This window comes from Prorops nasuta, unplaced genomic scaffold (genome assembly GCF_024137725.1).
Source record: "Prorops nasuta isolate Cenicafe-Biocafe unplaced genomic scaffold, Cenicafe_Pnas_1.2 PNAS00001, whole genome shotgun sequence".
NCBI lineage: Eukaryota > Metazoa > Arthropoda > Insecta > Hymenoptera > Bethylidae > Prorops > Prorops nasuta.
In genome coordinates, this window is record NW_027116798.1 from 8896141 (window position 1) to 8919073 (window position 22933).

Consider the following 22933-nt stretch of genomic DNA (forward strand, 5'->3'; position numbering starts at 1 on the left):
CCCTTGAATTATTATAATGAATACAATAAATGACTTAACTTTACTCTCGTGAAAACGGTAGCCCCCGCGAACTAGGCGTCGGGCTATTACAATTCGGATTGATCGATGTTGTCACGTTGAAGGCTTCGACGGAAGAGAGCGATCGCACAGTTTTACTCGATCGACTTGGCGAAGCGAACCGAGCCGCCCCGAATAAGACCGAAGATGATCGGGCCCTAGCGACGCACACAGAACGATTGCCCGCGAGAATTCAAAACGCAGAACATCCCGCCCGCCTTCGTAATATCGACGAATATAACGGGTTAACCGCCCGCCTTGCTACCTTCGTTGTCTTCGATACAAATTGGTAGCGGACTAAGTCGAACGATAGGCCTCTTGAGAATGGAAGAAGCGGTTTTGATGGTGACTACGCGTACCAGGCCATCTTTCCCTGGATGAGTTTCCATAATACGTCCGATTGGCCACTTGGACGATGGATATCTATCGTCTTGCACAATAACCTGTTGTCCCACAGCAAAATTCTGAGCTGGGCCTCTCCATTTATTCCTCTCCTGTAAATGATGTAGGTATTCCTTTACCCAACGCTTCCGAAAGCATTGTTGGATTTTGGTCAGCATCTGATATCGAGAAAGTCGATTATCGGCCACATCTGTACAAGGCAAGTCAGGTAGCAGGTTCGTGGTGGCTCCGGTAAGAAAGTGAGCCGGCGTCAATACGGAGAGGTCATCAATGTCTCCAGATATCGGATACAGAGGACGTGAGTTTAAGCACGCTTCTATTTCGGCCAGCACGGTGGAGAACTTTTCGAATGTAAGCCGATGTTCGCCTATCACACGGAGCAGGTGGTGTTTTGTCGCTCTTACTCCGGCCTCCAAGAGCCCTCCAAAATGAGGAGAATTGGGGGGTATGAAGCTCCACGATGTTCCCAATGCTGATAGCTGGTCTGCTGCCTCCAGGTAGAATTCCGAAGATGCTCTAAACAACTGCTGCAGTTCCTTACTCGCTCCTTGGAAATTGCTCCCATTGTCACTATATATCTTATTGCTTAACCCTCGACGACTTACAAATCTAAGAAACGCAGCTATGAATGCTTGAGTTGACATATCACTTATGGCCTCTAAATGAATCGCTTTCGTGCAGAAACATATAAATAACGCGATATAACCCTTACAATATTTTTGACCCCTACCCTTTGACATTTTTAGCCAGAAGGGTCCAGCGTAGTCGAGGCCTGTTGTACTGAATGTCCGAGAAGGCCTAACTCTAAGCGAGGGCAGATTTCCCATTATTTGTGTTGACAATCGAGGTTGCGCCCGACAGCAACGAATGCAAGCTCGAATGTGTCGTTTGACTAAATTCCTTGCACCGGTAACCCAAACCTGTTGAATTAAGATGCTCAAGGTGAGCGTTGGTCCGCCGTGTAAAGAGAGTCGGTGGGCATGCCGAACAAAAAGTAAACTTAAATTGGATCTTTTTGGAAGTATGGGAGGATGTTTTTCCGTGAAAGACAACGCAGAGTGTATCAAACGTCCGCCTACTCGAATTATACCGTTTTCGTCGAGGAAAGGATGCAATTTTAATAATTGAATACGTCGCAAAAGTGGTTTTTTAGCCCTTAGGCAGAATAGCTCTTTTCAAAACGCTGAGCTTTGAGCTAATCGAATGACTCCAATTCGAGCCTTATTCAATTCTGGAACAGCCAGAAAACTATATATCATTGGTTTACCTAGTTTCCGTCTCCTACAGTTGTCTATGAATCTATAGCAGTAGGCCACTATTCGCAATAGTTTGGACAATGAGGAAAATCTGGACAAAAGAGTGTCTTCTTCGTTACCTCTTAAAACTGTGAAAACCTGCACTTGAGGTTCAACTGGGTTTGTTGTTATTGGTTGCTCGGGCCAATTATCCTTTGAGCATTGAAGCCATTTAGGCCCTTGCCACCAAATATCTGAATTTTTTAGAGAGATTGGATCCAATCCGCGACTCGCTGCATCCGCTGGATTGTCATAAGTGGAGACATATTTCCAAGTAGCTGATGGCAATTCAGTCTGTATATAAGAGACTCTATTGGCAACAAATACTTTCCATTGCGAAGGATGTTTTCGTATCCAGGCTAACGCGTCACGATTATCCAGCCATGCTGTTATCGGAATGTCCTTGAAAAACTCCAATTTTCTTAAATGTTTAAATAACCTGACTAAAAGTACTGCTCCACAAAGTTCTAACCTAGGAATAGTGATTGTTTTTACAGGAGTTACCTTTGTCTTCGCTAATAACAAAGAAACTCTAGCTCCTCCTTTCGAATCGGGTACACGAAGAAAAATTACAGCCGCGTAAGCACGCATAGATGCGTCTGCGAAACCATGAAGTTCATAATTAGAAGTATGTAATTCTCCTAGCCAACGACTAACTTTAATTTCTGAAACTCGTGAGAGGTCACTGCAGTACCCTTGCCAGCGAGTTACTATATCAGAAGGGAGCGGAGTGTCCCAGTCGATCTTCTGAATCCAGAGATCCTGCATCAGTAATTTTGCCCTTACTACCACGGGAGCTAACCACCCAAGTGGATCGAAGAGCCGCGCTAAGCACGACAAAATCGAGCGTTTTGTCGTTGCTTGTGAAGATGAATAAGAAATCTGAGTATTGAAGTAAAAGAAATTTGCTAAAGGTTGCCAAAGCAAACCTAGAGTTTTGACAGCTGTATCCAATAATATAGATGTGTCAGTGTTGGAAGCAGAGATCGACACATTGGATCCCGCTAGTATTTCCGAGTTATTCGCTGCCCATTTGTCTAACTGTATCCCCGCTTCGTTCAAGATGCCTATTAACTGATCCCGAATTTCACACGTTTCCGCGAGAGTATCAGCCCCCGTGAATATATCATCCACATAAGTGTGATGATTCAGACAAAATGCACCGAGAGGAAAAGTAGTACCCCGATCAATAGCTAATTGCTGTAATGTCCTAATAGCTAGGAATGGAGCAGATGCCTAACCGTAGGTGACGGTAGTCAGAGCATAGTCACGTGGAGGTTGTTCACGATTGGGAGACCAAATGACACGTTATAAATGCTGATCTCTCTCATCGACCGCGATCTGCCGAAACATCTTCACAATATCGGCGGTAAACACGAATCTATGTTTTCTCCAACCAAGTAGTATAAGAGATAAATCCTTTTGTAAAGATGGTCCCGCTAAAATAAAATTATTCAGACAATGTTGATCGGCTGTGCGACGAGAAGCGTCGAAAACTACCCTTATCCCCTTTGATTCCCGGCGATATACCGCGTGGTGAGGGAGATACCATGATCTAACTGTTGTCATCTTTTCTCCTCTGAAAAGCCTCATATGACCTAACTCCTGATATTCCTTCATAAATTTTCGATATTCACTTGCTACCTCTGGGTCTCGATCAAACCTACGCAGTAACGAATGAAATAAATTTAATGCTAATCGTCTAGTTTCCTCAGCAACATCCGGGATCTCGCACCTTAAAGGGAGTGTCACTACATACCGACCGTCAGGTCTTCTATAATGGGTGTTCACGAAGATTGACTCGCAAAGCAATTCATCGGGACTGAGTTTACAACGTAGGTCAGGGATATCTTCGATGTGCCAGAATTTATTTAAGATTTCTCCCATGTCCTCTTCAATAGTATGGAGTGCGGAAACCTTAACGATATTCCGATTTAAATTGGCAGAGCTAGGAAGTTGTGAATTAAAAACACCTGAAAGTATCCAACCTAAAGAAGTGTTTTGAGCAATCAAATCATGATTGTGAATGCGCAGAAGACCCTGACGAATGACTGCGGTATAAACGTCAACTCCTAAAATTATATTTATTTCCCCAGGCATGTTAAATCTGTTATCGGCTAAGCTGAGGCTATCAAGCACCGCAGAATCTGCTATTAACAAATGTTCAGAAGGAAGCAAAGAAGTGAGTTTCGGAAGAACAAAGGCATGAGCTACTAACACAAATGAGTCTTCGACAATTGATTGTATCCGAAAAGTTACTGACGATCTAGCCGTAACACCTTTGGATGCTCCAACTCCGACAACCGGTATACAAACTCGCTGTCTCGTAAGACTAGGGGATTGTGCAAGGGATTCGGAAATGAATGTGACTTTTGAAGCTTGGTCAAGTAAGGCTCTAACCTTTAATTTCAAGCCGTCAATGTTGACAGCAAATACTTGGGTCGTAGGTAGAAGGCTTTGAGAAACTGTGAGAGTCGAGTGAGCTCGTAAAGAGCCGATCTGTCGTTGCCATGCGGATGTACCAGGTTCAGCCTGTACTGTCAAAGTAGATGTTCTATCATCTATGACGTTTTGAGAAGGAGTGTCAACATGCAGAAGGGTATGATGTCGACCTTGGCACTTATTACAGACATGTTTGGATTGACAATTTTTTAACATGTGTTTGCCAAAACAGTTGAAGCATACGCCAATACGACGAACTTCGTTTCGACGTTCAGGAGCCGACAAGGCTCTGAATTTTTCACAACGACCAACATAATGAAATGCCGAACAGATTGGGCATTTGAGACTACTAGGGTTCTTGAAATGTTTATTTGAGTGGAGTTCAGCATGGTGAACTTTAACAGTCGGCTTATGTTTCGACTGAACATGTCGACCCTCCGAGCTAAAAGTCTTATCCGAGGTAGAATTGACCGTGACTGAACTGAGAGCCACAATGGTACCTTCTAGAAACTCTACAAGTTCCTTAAATGTTGGCGGAGTTTTTCTCGATACTGTGACGAGGTGTAACCCCGTCCCTTAGTTTTTAATGATCCTTCTTCCGACTTGTTGCGAGAAGTGGAGAGGCGGCGCCATCTGCCTGTTTCCGCGATTATCGATTCTCGTCGCAGATCAATTAGGAAATCGATGCGCGCATGCGCCGCTTGCCTCGTGTCGCGTGCCGGCGTAACGAGACTCACTCTAGATTCGGGACCGTTGTTGCACAGTCGTTGCGCTGAGTCTTAAATTAATTAAGAATTTTGCATTGTCGCGTTTGAAGATTTCCCATATCGAAAAAGGTAAGGGAACTCCCTAAGGGAATCCCTTAGAACCCTATAGTCTCGGGTAGTGTGTGTGGTGAGAAGTGCTGACTTGGAGTAGTAGAATAACCTGTAGAAAATGAAGCAGCAGATTCACTAGGACTAGAGCCTGCGTGAAGCATGAGGGGACTGCGGGAAGCAGCAACCCAAGAACGCACACTCCATCCTGCATGATCGTATCTCCACTAAGTACAGGTAGATCTGGCTCTTCGCAGGAGGAGCCAGATGTCTTATTAGTAGAGAATTAGTTTTTCCTCGAACCGCGGTACATCGTAGTTTTTCCGACGTCCCGGTCGAATCACCGGTGTTATGGAAGTATTGTCGGACTGACCTAAAGGGGCTATCGTGTCTCCCGGATGAATTTATGATGGGTCATTGTTCTGAAATCTAAGAGTGAAAAAAAAAGGGGGAAATTAGGGAAGCGCCAACTGAGGGCCGATTAGGCCACAAATTGATCCGGGAAGCGAGTGCGTTTAGAACACCATCGGCTGGTGGGACACGGTCGGCGGAGGGACGCCATATTAGTGTTCTTGTTGTTTCTGCTCCCTCGACCACGGCGTAGCGGCGGTCGGTTCCGCGCTCCCCACTATTTTGTTTCTCCTTTATTATATATAGGTAAAATATACCGAGTGTCTGGCAATCCTCCCCCCCCCCCTTTTTTGTAGAAGGAGTCTCAGCTGGACAGCCACGGAGAATACAGCGAGGGGTTCAGCGGGCTGGCGCCCAATATTGATTAGAATCACGCAATAGAGGTGAATTAACCTATGGAAAACAGGGAATACCATATTGTGTGAGATAAATGAGTCCGCTGACTACTCGTCATTATTAAAGATAATCAGTGTTATTCAAAAGTTCAAGTTTCTTTTATTTTGTCTACTCACTTTGGCCACCCAACCTCTCCGCGTGCCTTGTGCGTCGCGTTCGGTCACTGCCTATCCCCTGGCACACCGAGGTCTAATGTTAGCAAGTCTTTCTTTCTAGGCAATAAACTAAGCGAAAACACTAACTCGGCCAGACCGCAAACAAGACGTTACAATACACAGGTCCGAACGTTTTCACTAAGGTTTAGCCCTAGCACCCTCGTATTTAGATGAGTTTCCCATGCCTTGCGCGAAGTGGGATTAAGACGCTTGCTTACTAGAACCACTAACAAATCATCCCAGTATTCCACCGGACGGCCAAGATTTTTTAACAATCGAATGTTATGGCAAGCTTCATCGACCAATTCCCGCAATTCTATGGCAGACTCTTTTTTAAGAGGTGATATTTTGATTAATTTCGACACTAAGTGATACACTTGTAGTCGTAAGTTAGAAAAGCGTTCCCTCAACGCTTGCCAGGTTGATGCGTAATTCACGTCGGTCACCGGCTCATCCTTTATAAAATCCGCCGCGCTTCCCTTTAAACACCCCATTAGGAACTGAAGTTTGTCGACATTAGAAATTTGAGACTTGTTATGTATCAATGACGTGAATCGATTTTCAAAGCCGTCAAAATCCTCGTAGTTTCCCGAGAAATGGGGTAATGCTATTTTGGGCAGGTGCAAGCTTTGGGTTACCGGTTGATTCGCGTCACAATTGCTGCTATTTACCGTCAAAGTAGACGCAATGTCCTCAGGACAGTCGATAAGCATTCTATCAAGCTCGTCCTTGCATTCGTCACGTATGCCTTCGGCAGAAGCGAAGAACGATTCGGATATGTAAGGATCACCTTGAATGTCATCCCGTGTGATGATTTCGTCATGACAGTTACAGAAATCTTGCCAATATTTTTTTAGTTTTTCACGCCTATCATTCAATAGTGCCTTAGTGATTCAATCTCGTGGTAAAGATCGGATAGCAGGTATAATACGCGAAATATTCTGCGAACGGTCTCTTTGCTGAATGATAAGCTTACGCGAAGCTACCGGAGCCATTTTCAAAGCTAACGTGAAAATCTTAAACGAATACGTTTACCCCTTATAGGATTCTTCGAATTTCGAAAATGTAAACAAGAACACGCTTGACTTGCTTAACCTCGCTCAAACTCGCTTCGACTTGTTTATCGAAATAGAGGAGGTTTCAAAACATCTTAATCGCTACTAACAATATATATATATATAATCTAGACAGTAATATTATAATTATTTAAATATGTTTATGCAGAATTCTTTTGGCGAACGCAATGAATTATGTAGGAAACTTATTATGCAAAAGAATAATTTAACCTAGTTAAACGTGCAAATAACGATATTGAAAACAGCAAATCCTTCCCACTCGTATCCGGCTCGAAGGACCAAAATGTCTGTGCTTAAGAGAAAATTTGTCGAGTTAATGAGAGTATCTAGTTAGAGTTCAAATAATACGAGTGAGAAAGACTGGATCTACAATAAAATAAAATATACCGAATTTAACGGACAAACAAACAATACTTTTATTTCCGTAGTCTAAAGGGAAAAACCCTTGAATTATTATAATGAATACAATAAATGACTTAACTTTACTCTCGTGAAAACGGTAGCCCCCGCGAACTAGGCGTCGGGCTATTACAATTCGGATTGATCGATGTTGTTACGTTGAAGGCTTCGACGGAAGAGAGCGATCGCATAGTTTTACTCGATCGACTTGGCGAAGCGAACCGAGCCGCCCCGAATAAGACCGAAGATGATCGGGCCCTAGCGACGCACACAGAGCGATTGCCCGCGAGAATTCAAAACGCAGAACACCTCCCTTTTACAAGAGCAAGGAGAAAACAGAGCATAACGACGATTATTTGACGAGCGGATGTTTCGTCACAGTATCTCGTTAAAAATGAACCATTTCAAAAAATGTGTAGCATATCTTTTTAAAGATATTTTAATTTGTAACAAAAAAATCTTGTGAATTTTTCGTATTATTAATATTTATTGAGTAACATTACAGTATATGTAGTCAAAACATGTTGTTAAGTAACTCGATAGATCGTGAATGATACGAAAAAATTCCCTCAACGTTTTTGTTGCAAATTACCATATGTTTAAAAAGATATTCTATAGTGTGGTGCAAATTGTTCATATTTAAGGAGTTACATAGAAACTTATGTAGGCTATCTGAACAGCCAAATTAAATATAAATATTTTATTCTGTAACTTAAAAAATATCAACAATATAAGAGAAAGTTATTACACTTATTTCCTCCTTATTATTGTAGCTATAAAAATTCTTATAAAGTTTCTTTATATTGTAATATTTACCGAGCTGCATACAAATTTATACAGATCATTCGCTCAAACAAATTGTTATGTAACTCTGTAAATATTAATCATATTAAAAAATTTTATTAGGATTTTTTTCATAAAATCGTCTCCTCTTTTCAGATTTTACGGGTTGGCACCCTATAATCAATAACCCTGTATAAGTGTAACAATGAAAATAATTCCCTATTGTAATATTTTCAATGTAATAGAGCACACAATGAATAAATTTAGAAAAAAAAGCATTACATCTAAGAGGCTGTACCTTCCTTTATATTAATTGCTATATTTTCTAGTTTATATTAATCAAAATAAATTAAATATAGCACTAGTTTGCCATAGAAAGAGCTATATGCAAACTTGATGTTGAGAGCAACAGATAAGAAAAAGGTGAAAAAAGGGATGAATTTAGAAGCAAATCCTTGAAAGTAAAGAGCTTTCAGGTGATTTTGGGCATAAAATCTTGGAAATATAACTAACATTGTTCGAGATTGGGAGGAGCAGAAAATGTTGCGAAGTAGATTCCGCATTTCTCTGTTATATCTCCCATCTCTATTGCGCTCACAATAGACGGCTAGACCGACAGCGTCTAGCCGCTCTATCTGTCTCTCTCTCCGCGGCGCGCTTGCGCGTCTTCTGGCCCTGGCGCGTCGCGGCCGCGAAGCGACACTACTTGCGCGCTTGGCCACTAGGTGGCCAGCGCCCGCGGCAGCTCTCTCGCTGGCAAGATTAGTGTCGCGTAATTATATAGATGGGTCCTTGATAAGGACCCATCGCACCCCAAACTCGCTCGACAGCCTGCGTAGCAGCAGCAACAGCAGCAGTTTCCGAAGCCTTCATCGCCACTTTTTTGACGCCTCATCGGCAGCGCCTCCACGGCCATCTAAGAGCGCCTCCACTGGCGAACTCATTGGGAGCATACTTTGGTAAGTATCACCCACCACTCACTGCCAACCAAGAGGGGACTACCCCTCTGCGGCATTTCCTCCCTCCTAAGGAAAATTTCTCCGGGGACTGCCCGGGAGAAGTCCACCCTCTCCTTCCCCTCCACACTGCCTCCGAGGACTACCTCGGACCCAGTGTTCCGACCCTCAAATCCAGGGCTCTCGACGAGTCGGGTAGTGGGAGGGGTAGATTCACCCTAGGGGTTGGGGTGGCTCGGAGCCACCATAGCTCTGGGAGAAGGGGGCTGAGGGGTAAGGGGACTTCCCCTTCCCTAAATCCACCTCTCCTACTTCGCTTCCTCCCGTGGCTGGGGATTTTACTAGGGAATACCCTAGGAAAAATTGTCCAGTCAGGGAGTTTCTAAGTCCGCGTTCCCTCCTGGGGAATTTTGTGTCTTGGGGTTCTGGGGAATCTTCTGCGAAAAGAAATTCCCCAGAATTTAACGGCAGCAAATTCCCTAGGCCTTCGCCATTGTAAATATCGCGGTTTTTCTTGTACATAAAAATACTTTGTAAACGTTTGTATATTTTGTTTATTTATTTGAATAAAAAACACTTTTACCTATTACCTCTGCCTTGAATATTTTACTCTAGAATAAGACCTTCCTTTCTGACCACAGGTTCGGAGCCAACTTGGGGCACTGTTTCGCACAAACATAGTTACTGAATATCAAGATAAAATCATCTATAAGAATAACAAAGAATTCCTTATTTTAATATCTTCAGTCATAAACAGAAATAAGATTTATTACAAAATAGTATGAATACATATTTTAAGCCAAATTGTGAGAAATTGTATGTTACAGAAATTTTATTCTACTTTTTAAGAATAATTCAGTCATGCATGCTGTTCAATGATCTATCTTCAGAAGCTCTAATAGAAATGGGTTAAATCTCTTTCCTGATTACCTTATTTGTGTACACTTATACCATAAGGTGAAAACATTATATTATGTTAAGCAGATGGACCAGTAAATGGATAAAAATATTTAATTCTTCTATCCTTGTGTTACTTACCACTTAACTTTGCTTACCTACTTCTGCAAACCTACCTTTAGTCCCTGTTTTTTCTAAAGGGTAGCCTTATCAATATAAAAATTAACTAAAATGATTGTTCCATAAATAAGATTTTTGTACCACTATCAATGATCTGTCTTTTGGTTGGCCTCATATTTGAAAGGTGTTATTACAATATGGCAAACCATCTTACAATAGCGAAGAGAAGTAATTATGAATGATACAACTTTTCTTTGCTATTGCAAGATAGTTAGCAAAATTGTGATAATAACTTTGAAATATGAAGCCAAGCAAAATACAAAGATCTTAGATAGCGGTATAAAAACATTATTTTTGGAACAATCATTTTAGTTAATTTTTATATTGATAAGGCTACCCCTTAAACAATGCAGGGACTAAGAGTAGGTTTTTAGAATTAGATAAGCAAAGTTAAGTGGTACGTAACACAGGGAAAGAAGAATTAAATATATTTATCCATTTACTGATCCATCGGCTTAACATAATAAAATGTTTTCACCTTTTGATAAAACTGTACGAAAAATATGGTAAAGAGAAAACAGATGCAACCTATTTCTATTATAACTTCTTGACAATAGATTAATGCACAGCATGTTTAACTGGATTAGTCCTTGAAAATTGGAATAAAATTTCTGTCATACACAATTTTTCATGATTTGGTCCAAAATATCTTATGATATACTATTTTAACAAATTTTATTTCCCTTTCACATTATTAACCGCTATAGAAATAATAAGATGAAGACAAGCAATGTCATAAAAAGCTTATACCTTATCTTGCATTTTTAAACAATAAAGAAAGGTTAGTAATTATTTAATTATATGCAAAAGGTTTCAAAAAACACTGTATTTCATTTTAATATACCTGCTAGAAATCTTTTCAAAAACAACTTTCAGCAATGAAATGTTTTCAAGCTGATTTATGTATATATTTCTTTATTTAATTGAACAAAAGTTCAATTCAATAAAAAGGTTAATCTGGTAACACAAAAATTGTGTTATTTGGTCATTGATCCATTCTAATTTCATTCGAAATAACAATGGATTGCAATGACGATATGTGAAATTCGCTACTTTTCCCGAAATAAGAAATTATGCAAAATTCCGTAAAGAATAGGATTTATTATGATATTTGTAGAAAACATACCTTATTTTGATGGAAGTCTGCGATTTGCTGCGATCCTGTGAGTGTTACAAATAATAAATTAACTGCACAAACTTTACACTTGTTCACTTGGACACATTTGATCGCAGACTGAAAACGTCACTTACTATGTCCATGCAAATTCGCCACACATACATGTGCAATGTCATATACATTCAAACACAATATTGAATACACCGTTTACTGAAAAAGAATAATGTAAATTGGATAGCACAAGCACTATGATTACAGCATATTATTAAAATATTTTAAGGTAGAAAAATATACTTGGAAAAATGAAACTATTTCCCTAATAATAAAGATGAAAATAGAAATCTGGAAACTCCTCGTAAAATATAATTTTTATTTCTTTCAAATAGAAGGAAGGAGATAGAACTCAACATAAAAATAATTATTTCGATTAACGATAAAAAAAACTACTTTTTTACTTTTCGGGATATAAATAATGAATTAATATTTCAAACAATTTTCGATGTCACCCTTTCTGATTGGCTGATTGCAAGAATTATTACGCCAAAGATCTGTAGTGGGGGCAAGAGGAAGGAGCATGATCACTGTTTATGCAGATTCGAAAGAACCATCGCACCAGTAACAGGAATTTACAGATAAAGTAAGTATGAAAAATTTATTGGCTATTTTTGCTTTCTACATGTCTTCTGACCTTTCAGTAGTTTTTTTTTACCAATCAGAACTGCAAATAGACAACAAACAGACTGAAAAATGTGCTGTGTGACTTTCACGTCTATATTTTCTTCTATTTCTGTCTAATTTTCTACATTCCTTGCATAGATTCACAAGTAATGATTGCAATATATGCTATCAATACAGTGGGTTGATACAGTGCGGGCAGTATCAGTTTGCGGGCAAAAAACCGAAAGTATTTGTTATCTGCGAAATGTATTCAGACAGGTTCCTTATAAGAATGTGTAGCATTATACATACATGTGTTGCACACTTCCATATAAGTTAGCCAAAGAAAAACACGCAGCAATATCATCAACTTTAGATTTTTCTACCCGTAGATTATACTGTACACAGTGTATACATCCACATACATTATGATAAATAAAGCTGAAATTTCAGAAGACATAGCTAAAATCTCTCTGCAAATTATTATTACATATTACATTTTTTTCAGCAGTTTTTAATTAAAATAACTTTTTTTCCAGATGGCTAACAGAGAAGAGTTTCCGGCACTACGGCGAAGTGGTCGCCGGTCAGGGTCGCGGCAAGTAGATGCCGCACAACCGGCACTACCCGCCGAGATACCACCCGCACCACAGGCAGAAGAAGCCCAACCACCCCCGGCCGATCTAGCCCCGGCATTCCAGCCTCCCCTACCGCAACCGGTATACCAGCTACCGAAGCCAGAGGCGGCACCGCCACCACCTGAGCTCTTCGGTCAGCCTCCCGTGCAAAATGAAATTTTGCAGCAAGAGCCTCCTGCTGCACCTATAGTTGCCGAAGCCCTAATTATGGCTGAAAATGTAAGATTCCCTATTTTACAATTTTAATAATTTATAAAAAAATAACTAATTATTTCAATTGACAGATCAAAGAGCAAATAATCCGAGATTATATGCAGCAAAAAGGCCGCGAAAAGTGGGAGCGGCGTGCTGCTTGCAAAAAACAAGAGCGGCAACAACAACACCGCCAACAACACAGTGGCAACCACAAGCGCCAGCACAAGAACAGCAATGGCAACAACAGCTGCCAATATTTTTAAGAAACCGACAACAGCAACCACCGCAGTCGTAATTTGCATTTAATTGTTACAATGGCTTACAATAAATGCAAATTGCGACTGCAATGGTGGTTACTTTTGTCGGTAACAATTTGATTACTATAAACATAATTACAAAATAATAAATATATAAAAATATATATATACTTCAATTTTTTTATTTCTGAAATTGATCAAATCTGTAATATTTGTAGAAAAACATAACCTAGTTTCCCAAAAAAACAAATAATATATCCTTTGCTTGCGGTAACTGCTCACACGAACAGGCCGCGATAGCCTGCCGTCCAGCGGTGTGTTAGTGCATGTAGACTAGTGCCACACACCTTCGCTCGCTAAGTCGTCTGCCATGATGCGTGCACGACTGGAGTTATTCATGCTTTTCTGGCTCCCAACATTACAGAAAGCATTGAAATAAATTATATGCTTTTCAGACATTCCAATAAAAGGCGGAGCATTGGCGGTGCATGAAAACCCTAACCCTGTTACTTGAAATTATGTCTTGCTTTCCTTGTTGGTGTTACAGCCTCATAGATAAACGTATTGTTATATACATATAACTACTTATACTACTTTACTCTATCAACTAGCCAATAACTAGAATTAAAACATTTAATTAATAAAAGTTAGTTAAATTCAAAAAGGGTTCGGTTGCATTCTAACCAAGCGCCGTGTGGCGTCATTCGTATGCAACCTGAACCTCCTTCTTAGGCAACAGTACTTCTCTGTTGCCAGGGCCTCAGATTGCGCGTGGCCAAAAGTCTTAGTCAGCTATTAGAACAATCGTCTTATTGACGCACGGTCGACTTAGTAAGCATTGACGCACGATCGATTCCCTAAAACCATACCATATATGGTCATGAGAATCGATGCATTTTGAGGCAACGACTTGACTGCTAGGTTCCTGACCGATCAGTCCAGGCCCAGCAGTAACTAGAACAAGTCAACTGACTTTAACCAAGCATTAGCTCCCAAGTTACTCTAAATTCAATCTAACTTCAAATAGATAATCTTTTTATTTAAAACCTCTAAAACCCTGTATAACTATAATTTATCTTTATAATTCAACATTGTAAAATAACTCTACAAGGACTGAATAAATTTAGTTGTACCCAAAAGTACTTGAATTAGTTCGTCACGGTGTGAACCTATAACAATAGTGGTGGCAGCGGTGGGATAGGCTGAAAGATCTATCGACTGGTGAAGCAGCAGGAAAAAGAAAGGAAATTTCCTTACACTCACCAACTACTACGACGGCAACAACTGGAGGAATTCTCACTTCAAGTCAACCCCTCAGTACTCCAGTCCTCAAGGGATTCATCGATCATTATCGCAGTCTCAACATTTCGACCTCGTTCATTCGGAAGATCAGCCTATCCTAGAGGATTCAACATCACCGACCAGCTTACTCAAGGAATCTACAAGAGGACCTACGACATCAGGACTCAACTGAAGAAGAATGGATCTTTGGTGAGTACGGTTCCAACTTGTAAAAAATCAGTAGCAAAACTATTTACTTTGCGAATCATTGTAAACGCGAGCCCCGCGAGCCCCGCGAGCGAAATTAAATTTTAGAGGAAAATTTTCTCATGAGTCAAGACGATAGAAACCTTGACCGGACTCAATCGGTTCCAAATCTTACAGCAACTTCTAGGCGCTTATTTAATCAAGTCTCTATCAGTGACGAAGTAACTTCCTTCTTGCATGAAGTGCAGGAAAATACCGAACGTGCACTATTCGATTCGGAAAGCCCAGAAGTGACCGATACCGTTGCATTTCCTAGCACATCAAATACAAACACAAACCGAAATCCATTAGTTGGGAGCGTAGACCGCAGTGCTCTTAGACGCAACGTTACTATTCGTAGGCGCGGAAGCTCTATAATGGCTAATCGCGATCGTGTTGTTTTTCATGACCCAAACATGGTTCCTGAACAAAATACAGATAGGACTCTGGATACCAGACTACCTGTAACACCTGCCCCAAGGGTGTCTCAATCGCCAATAACGACTGAAATAAACAGACTATCTGAAACCTAACGACGAGAGGCCAATCCTCTTGAAGAAGAGAATGCTAGGCTAAGAGAAGAACTTAGACAATTACGTATCCGGCAGGATGCAATTTTATATGCAACAGAAAACGAACCGCGACCTTGCGGAAGTTCCACAATAAAGAAACCTTCACGAAGGACTTTCTCTAAGCCGTTAAACCACGGTTCAGATCATGAACGGGAAGCATCAACTCAATTAGAAAATGAACCGAAACCCCCATTCTCGTTCGATACAGCTACGAAAATGTTACCCACTTTCTCAGGGAATCCAGATGGATTAAATCCATTTATAAGTACAGCATACCTTATTCACGATGGTATAGCCCCTAAAAATCGGAGCGACTTATTACAGTTCATTAGATTTTCGAGTCTAAAAGCCAGAGCGTTCCATGAACTTAAACAAAGGGCCATTGACACAATCGACGATTTAGTCGTAGAGTTAGAAGCCATATTCAGGCCTAAACGATCTGTAGCAGTCGTACAAAACGACCTATACACTAGCCGTCAAAGAAAAGACGAGCCAGTAAAACCATACGCTAACCGAATAGAAGGATTGCTTACTGAGCTATTACAGTTAAGCTTGGACCCAGGAAATTGAGCAGACAGTAATGCCGCAATAGAAGGATTGCTGAGAAAACAAGCGTTGATACAATTTAATCATGGTCTAAATTCGCGTATTGCAACGATAGTGAAGGCTTCTAAATGCCTCACTCTACAAGAAGCTATCTCTATGGCTATAGAAGAAGATAGCACCTACGCATCCTATCATGAACCTAATCATAACAAGAGAGGAATTCAACAAGGTTCCCATACAGGTAACAATAAGAAAAATGATAATCTACATTGCGAAAGGTGCGACAGAAAGGGACACCTCGCGAAAAATTGCTACGCACGATTATCTAACGCTAAAAAACCTCAAGATAAGAGAGTATCAATAAATAAAATATCTGATGTATGCAATTATTGCAAAAAACCTGGAAATACAGTCCAAGAGTGCCGAACCTTAAAAAGGAAAAAACAATGGGAATCCACTCAGCAAATAAGTGCCGCAGAGTCACAAGCAGAGGAACGAGTACGACTCGACACAACGAGACTAAACGTATTACAGAACTCTTCACATAGATTTTTAATTGAAGTTCAAGCTGATGAATTTAAAAAACGAACAGCTATGTTACTTTTTGACACAGGAGCTGATATTTCTATCGTAAAGGCAGGAGTTCTCCAAGGAAGAACGATGATCAACCAAAAGGAAAATACCGTTACTGGATTAGGAAACTACCCATTCACTACTACAGGAACAGTGGAACTACATATGAAAGTAGGGAAACATATAATTCTGCATCCATTCCAGGTAATACCTAGTTCATTCCCATTAATTGCAGACGGAATCTTAGGTGTAGATTTCTGGGAGAAAAATGTTTACACGGTAAACCGAGATCATTCAATTACAATGCTAGGACACAGCTGGCAAATGCACTACTCAGCTCCCCAGACAGTGACCCTGAAACCGAGAACCGAAACCTTAGTGACGGCGATAACACATAGCACGAGTGATGGGCTAGCGACAGCCCGAGAACTTAGACCAGGCGTGTACAATGACCGGCAGAAATGGCGTCCCTTGATGCGTTTAGGAACCGCATTTTAGGATCCTTCACTGTATACTCTATTCTGCTAGGCGGAGATAGGGGAATGGAACGCGATAACTATAGTAGTTAGTTTATCTCGCTCTAAATGCGTGAGTGCGAGAGAGAGAGCTTTATACGGCATAGCAGGGCAAGCCAGGCGTCCCGAGGCTTATTTCTATCTGTGCCATTGCCTATGGCTATCTCTCTCGCTCGGTAAGAATCATTCGTCCGTCCTTGTTTAGGTCAGTTCTACGCCAATGGATAATCTCTAAAGAACATTTTCTCAGGCGACACCATTGAAGACTGCGATTACAGCGGGGATTTTAAAATACTGTGCACCTGTCACTGTCAAACGTCAGTATGAAAGATTATTGTCGCTTACAGCGTTTGTGCAATTAACATTATAAGTCTGGATTATTATGTGATATTCTGTAATGCACATATATATATACATATGTTAATTTACTTTTAATTTTTTAAACCAATAAGTTATTGGCATTATAGAAGAAACTCATTTAAATATAAGAATATACTGGTTTCCACTTATGTAACTTTTCTTGTAAATATAACATAATTTTAATTAATAAAATTCACTCGTTTATTAATCAGACTAAGAAGAGTTATTTCTTTTAAATTTTAACATGTATAGAATAATATCCTAAACGCGCACACTTAACTAATTATTATTAGAGAAATATTTTTATAATCGTTACACATTGATAATAATATATCTCAATATCCTTCAGTTTAAAATATCATTTACATTGAAGAAATCTTGATCAATGGTCATGAAGAGTTCGTGGCTCAATGGCTAGGTCGCTTGCCTCGAAGATTAGTTAAAGCGCTTTTGTCGGTGGTTCGAGTCCCGCGGGAGATATTTTTTTTTTCGTTTTAAAAGCATTATTATCTTTTCTTTTTGTTAATTATTTGGAAGCATTGCTACTGCCTCCAAACATATTTTTGCAAACCTTAAAATATACAATGTTATATTTATGCTTTTTTTGTAATCTAATCCATATGAGCAGGAGCTCGCTTCTTCGGCATTTGTTTTTGTGCATTACAGAATATCACATAATAATCCAGACTTATAATGTTAATTGCACCAAACGCTGTAAGCGACAATAATCTTTCATACTGACGTTTGACAGTGACAGGTCCACAGTATTTTAAAATCCCCGCTGTAATCGCAGTCTTCAATGGTGTCGCCTGAGAAAATCTTCTTTAGAGAGTATCCATTGGCGTAGAACTGACCTAAACAAGGACGGACGAATGATTCTTACCGAGCGAGAGAGATAGCCATAGGCAATGGCACAGATAGAAATAAGCCTCGGGACGCCTGGCTTGCCCTGCTATGTCGTATAAAGCTCTCTCTCTCTCTCGCACTCACGCATTTAGAGCGAGATAAACTAACTACTATAGTTATCGCGTTCCATTCCCCTATCTCCGCCTAGCAGAATAGAGTATACAGTGAAGGATCCTAAAATGCGGTTCCTAAACGCATCAAGGGACGCCATTTCTGCCGGTCATTGTACAAACGTGGCTATCGATTTGTTTGCTAATGAATTAAGCTTTGTTCGGAAACTTTTCATGCGAGTACAGTTAAGTAGAATCGGATAAATGGTGGTGGGGGTAGGATTTACTTAGGTTAAGAATGGTTTTCCGAACAGTACAGGCGGGAAATTCTACATCAAATTTAAACGATTATGATAGGGATCGTCAGAAAAAATTGAAACCTTAATTCCACCGTTAAGAGTTTTGTGGTATAGCACATTCTTATGTGAATTTACCACAAATAGTATTTAATATTTGTTATGGAGGAGCGTAAGAAAGAAATTATTGCCTTTGCAGTAGCTGCTGGTGAACAATTTAAAAGAACAACTTTTTTTCTTCATGAAGAAAGTAGTGATGATAGTGACAATAATATTATAGAAGAAGCTAATTTCATGGAAGCTTCCTTAAGATTTAAAAATCGAAACTATCGTTAAGTAAGAGAAGAGCCTTATTTCAATGAAATAATTCCTAGATATAGCAATGAAGTGTTTCGTTCACATTTTCGCCTGTCCAGAAGTGTATATGAAAATTTAGAACAAAGATTAACACCACTTTTAACGCAAATTTCAAGACAAGGAAGACCTATGATTCCAGTGAGGAATCAACTTCTATCAGTCATCTGGCTTCTGGCAACTCCAGATTCATTTCGGTATGTAAACTAATATGAATGTATAAGAAGTAGCCTTACTTGTTATATTTATACTGAATAAATAAATATTTTAGTTCAGTTACTGATCGCTTTAATATGGCAAAGTCTGCTTTACATGACTCATTTCTTAGAGTTGTTAAAGCCCTAAATGACATAGCAGATGAAGTAATTTTATGGCCAAAAAGGGAACGACTAGTTGCAGTAAAATGTGGATTTAACAAGATTGGTAATTTTCCTGATGTTATAGGTGCTATCGATGGAACACACATCCCTATTCTTGCTCCACATGTAAGACCAATTTATTTTAATACTCTTTTAATTATCTTTTAATTAAGTTTAGTAGTAATCAAATTGTTTTACTTAGGTTAATTCTGAATCGTACAGAACAAGGAAATGTACATATGCTATTACTTTGCAAGCAGTTTGTACTGCGGAGTTGGTGTTTACAGATTGTTTTGTTGGCTTTTCGGGTTCTGTGAATGATTGCAGAATTTTTAGAAACTCAGACTTATGGAAATGTGTAATGGAAAATTATTCTGAGTTCTTCCCAAATAATGAATATATTATAGGAGATAAAGCATACCCACTTTTAACGTGGTGTATTACACCTTATATAATTAGGGGGAATTTGACTGATGTATGTATTGTAACGTTGCGTTCCCGCAGCGTTACACTAGCTGCCATCTAGCGCTTTGCTAATCTCAAGCGCTAGATAGGCGGGTCGCGCATGAACTAGGGAGTTATCAACCGATAAGTATTGATCTAGGATCGATAACTTGTCGGCTCCCTAGTGCCGCGCGATGGGTGTAGCGGGGCAGCGGCTGGACAGGCGCAGGGCCTTACCTGCTCCCGCGGACTGCCCCGACACACGTAGTTTAGAAGTCAAAGGTGACACAGTGCCCGGAGCATTCCCCGCCGCCGATATAACTTCGCGACCTAAGCCACAGCTGCCACCAAGCACCCCAGTGCAAGTGATATTGAAGCGACTGCAGCCCGGCCGCGAAACCATACAGGACAGCGGAGTGTACCGGCCCAAGTGCCAGCTATCAGGGCAAGAGAGGTAGAGAGAGAGAGAGAGAGAGAGAGAGAGAGAGGGACCAGAGCCAGAGAGAGAAAGAGAGAGAGCAGAGAGAAAGAAGATAGCCAGCCCTAGAAAGCTGAAGTAAGGGTGATTATTCGTCTTGTATTATAGTCCTGTGACGTCCCGGGGTGTGCTAGGGCTTTAGGGCTCGTAGCACCGAACGGTTTTATAGGGAACCGCTGGCCCAGCTCACCTGTCACGGGTAAGCGGGCAACTAAGCGGAGTGGTCATTCCGTCGGACCGATAACGAATATACCAAAGAGTAAAAGCGCGAATTAGTAGAAGTGTTCGCGATTACATTGATTCGTTGTGCGTTTGACCGTTGACAGGGACGTTCCCTTCAGTCAGTCAAGGCCGCGGACTTAGCATAATTATCGGGAGGACTCGCGACCTTAGACGTGCGGGAGTAAACAATCCGGGTCGTTGTTGTGTTTAAGTACGCGGGAACGAAGTGAGTGCGAATAACCGTCGCGATACGCGCACGCGCGGAAAGAGGGACTTATCCGCGTAGCGTCGAGTAATAGTTAACCTAGGGATCCGCCGGTGGCGCGCGAGTACCGCGCGACTCGGTGGGGCCGCCGCGAACGCCAACTAGTGGCTCGAGCGCGAGGCTAGCTAGTATGTCATCGGGACTTCAGCCGCGTTCGCACCTCTTAGGCCACGTCCCCATTTAGGACCTAGCGTAACGCACCCAGAACGTGTAAAGGGAACCGAGTAGTGTATCAATAACCGACTTTATAATACAGAGAGTTCACCGCAGTTATTGAGTTGTTATATTAGCACCCCATCCCCGACATTCGCGTACGAGGGTTAGAACCCCCTCTGTAAAAATAAATATTCGAGTATTATTAAAAGTATATCGAAGGCGCCCGGGTCTTGTAGGAAGTCGCCTATTGGGACGTGAACGCGATCGGTGAGGGATCACTCCTCCCTCCCCTTCTATACTATCCCCAAGGATAGCCAGTAGCGTCACAATTTGGCGTCCAACGTGGGGCCCACGAAGTGAGGTCTCGTACGCGGGGTAGAGTGCTAATTTTTTTTGGATTTGAGAATAGGTTTTTTTAGGAATTTTTTTTGGGATTAAGAACAATTTTTTTATAGTAGGTCGAGTGGCGGAAATACATTTTTTTCTCGCACCCCTACCGAGGATAGAATTTTTTTTTCTCTTGTAGTTTTTTGCGGGATTAGAAATAATTTTTTTTTTTTGTTGTTTTGGGAGATTAGTATCGGAAGTAGTAAATTATGTCGGATTCCGACAAATCGAGTGGAATATCAGTACGCGATCGTGAAATATTAACGGAACGTAACGAATTACGACGGTACGCGAAAAATATGCCGCGTAGTAAATTAATCATTGCTCTGACGGACGCGGAGCTAAATACACGCGATAGCTCGGAAGATCAACTACGCGATCGATTTGTGCGTCATAGGTTACGTGAGAGTTTCGGACCGGAAGCAGCTCAGTGGAATCCGCGAGTGGATGAATTGGAACCATTCCACCCCGCCGTCCCACCTCAGCCGCTTCCAACACCGTCGGCGATAAAAACCAACGATGACGAATTAGCGACACCGAAAACGAACCCGAAATTAAGTCGGCAATCGGAAGATGCGCTTCGTGAATTATTTGAGACCCCGCGGGGAGGGGAAACGTCGCGACAGATAAACATGTCAGAAGAGAGTAGCGACTCGAATTTGACATGTATTGATAAAAATCGCAAACTAACGCCGAAACCGAAACGAGGGGTTACGTTTGAATCGGATTCAGACAGGTCGGGCTCCCGGAGGTGTGATCTTGATGAGCGGTCTGCGGGACCACCTGACCAAACCCCAGCGAACCCGGAGTATTCGAGGGAAAGAAAAGCGCCGGTAGGAGCGGGAAATTCCGCATTAGGAGCGGTTCCGCCCGAATTACTAGCTAGCATCGTGCAGTTAGTAATTGCGTATCAGTCGGCAGGAGCGCAAGGGTCTGCACCGGTCGAAAGGGCACCGGAGATGCCTCAACCCCGCGAAATTAGTAGAGATTCGCCGGGAGCAAGCCGGGGTGCGACTAGCCGCATTCGACAACCCTCTGAATACCGATCGCGAAATAGATCATCGAGTTCGGAAAGATCGAGCGAGTCTAGCTCACGATACTCCAGCTGGAGAGGAACACGGGTAATAGATGCTTTCCGGAAATGGGGTATTCGATTTAAAAATCACGATGCTGACGACGTCGAAGACTTTATAGAGAATTTAGAACATTGCCGCAATGTTTCCGACCTAACGTTTAGCGAGATCAGGGAAACCCTCCCCGTCGTGTTGAGCGGGGAAGCCAAAGCCTGGTTTAAGGTCGAAGGCAGCTCCTGTTCAAAATGGCGTGACTTCCGCGAGGCCTTCCTCAGCCAATTCGGGGATGAGGAGGATAACGATGCGAAATGGGAGAAGGCGCGACAACAGACACAAAGGGAGGGCGAATCGATCAAAGCGTATTTAGTGCGTATCCGGTCGATTCTAAAAGAAATTAGGCCGACCCCTTCCATCTCGGTTCAATTGTAACTGGTTTATCGAAACCTACGTCCCAATTACCGCCGTAGAATGTTTCGTAGGGATTTCGATTCATTCACGGGTTTGCGCGAAATAGGTCGGGAAATTGAGAAGAACGCGGAGATAGATAAGGCGTTCAAACCACCGCCTGGAGCTACGAAAACGCGCGAAGAGGATAAATCGTCGCGTAAAAATCGTGAAGCTCTCTCTGCAGTTTCCGAGAAAAGCGAGAAACAGCCCGAAAAACAGAAAAAAAGCGACGCAACCGGCAAGAACGCGAAGAAATCGGACGAGGAGAAGCCGAA

General features: G+C 41.4%; 2 protein-coding genes across 2 annotated transcripts in view; one reads left to right on the top strand and one right to left on the bottom strand.

The window, feature by feature from the left end:
• Positions 1 to 302: 302 nt before the first annotated feature.
• Positions 303 to 5876, bottom strand: LOC136784251 (uncharacterized). The gene is made up of 4 exons (XM_066744856.1): positions 5816 to 5876; positions 3114 to 4747; positions 1727 to 2990; positions 303 to 1630 (listed from the first exon to the last, which is right to left on the bottom strand). The coding sequence occupies exons 1-4, from the start codon at positions 5874 to 5876 to the stop codon at positions 303 to 305; spliced, it is 4287 nt and encodes a 1428-aa protein (XP_066600953.1).
• Positions 5877 to 18635: 12759 nt separating this feature from the next.
• LOC136784337 (uncharacterized) overlaps positions 18636 to 22933 on the top strand; it is a 32551-nt gene continuing 28253 nt past the window's right edge. Inside the window, exons 1-4 of the mRNA XM_066744958.1 lie at positions 18636 to 18735; positions 18811 to 19024; positions 19099 to 19312; positions 19389 to 19661. Of these exons, the coding sequence (XP_066601055.1) occupies positions 18636 to 18735; positions 18811 to 19024; positions 19099 to 19312; positions 19389 to 19661 (801 nt within the window). The remainder of the gene's footprint in view (positions 18736 to 18810; positions 19025 to 19098; positions 19313 to 19388; positions 19662 to 22933) is intronic.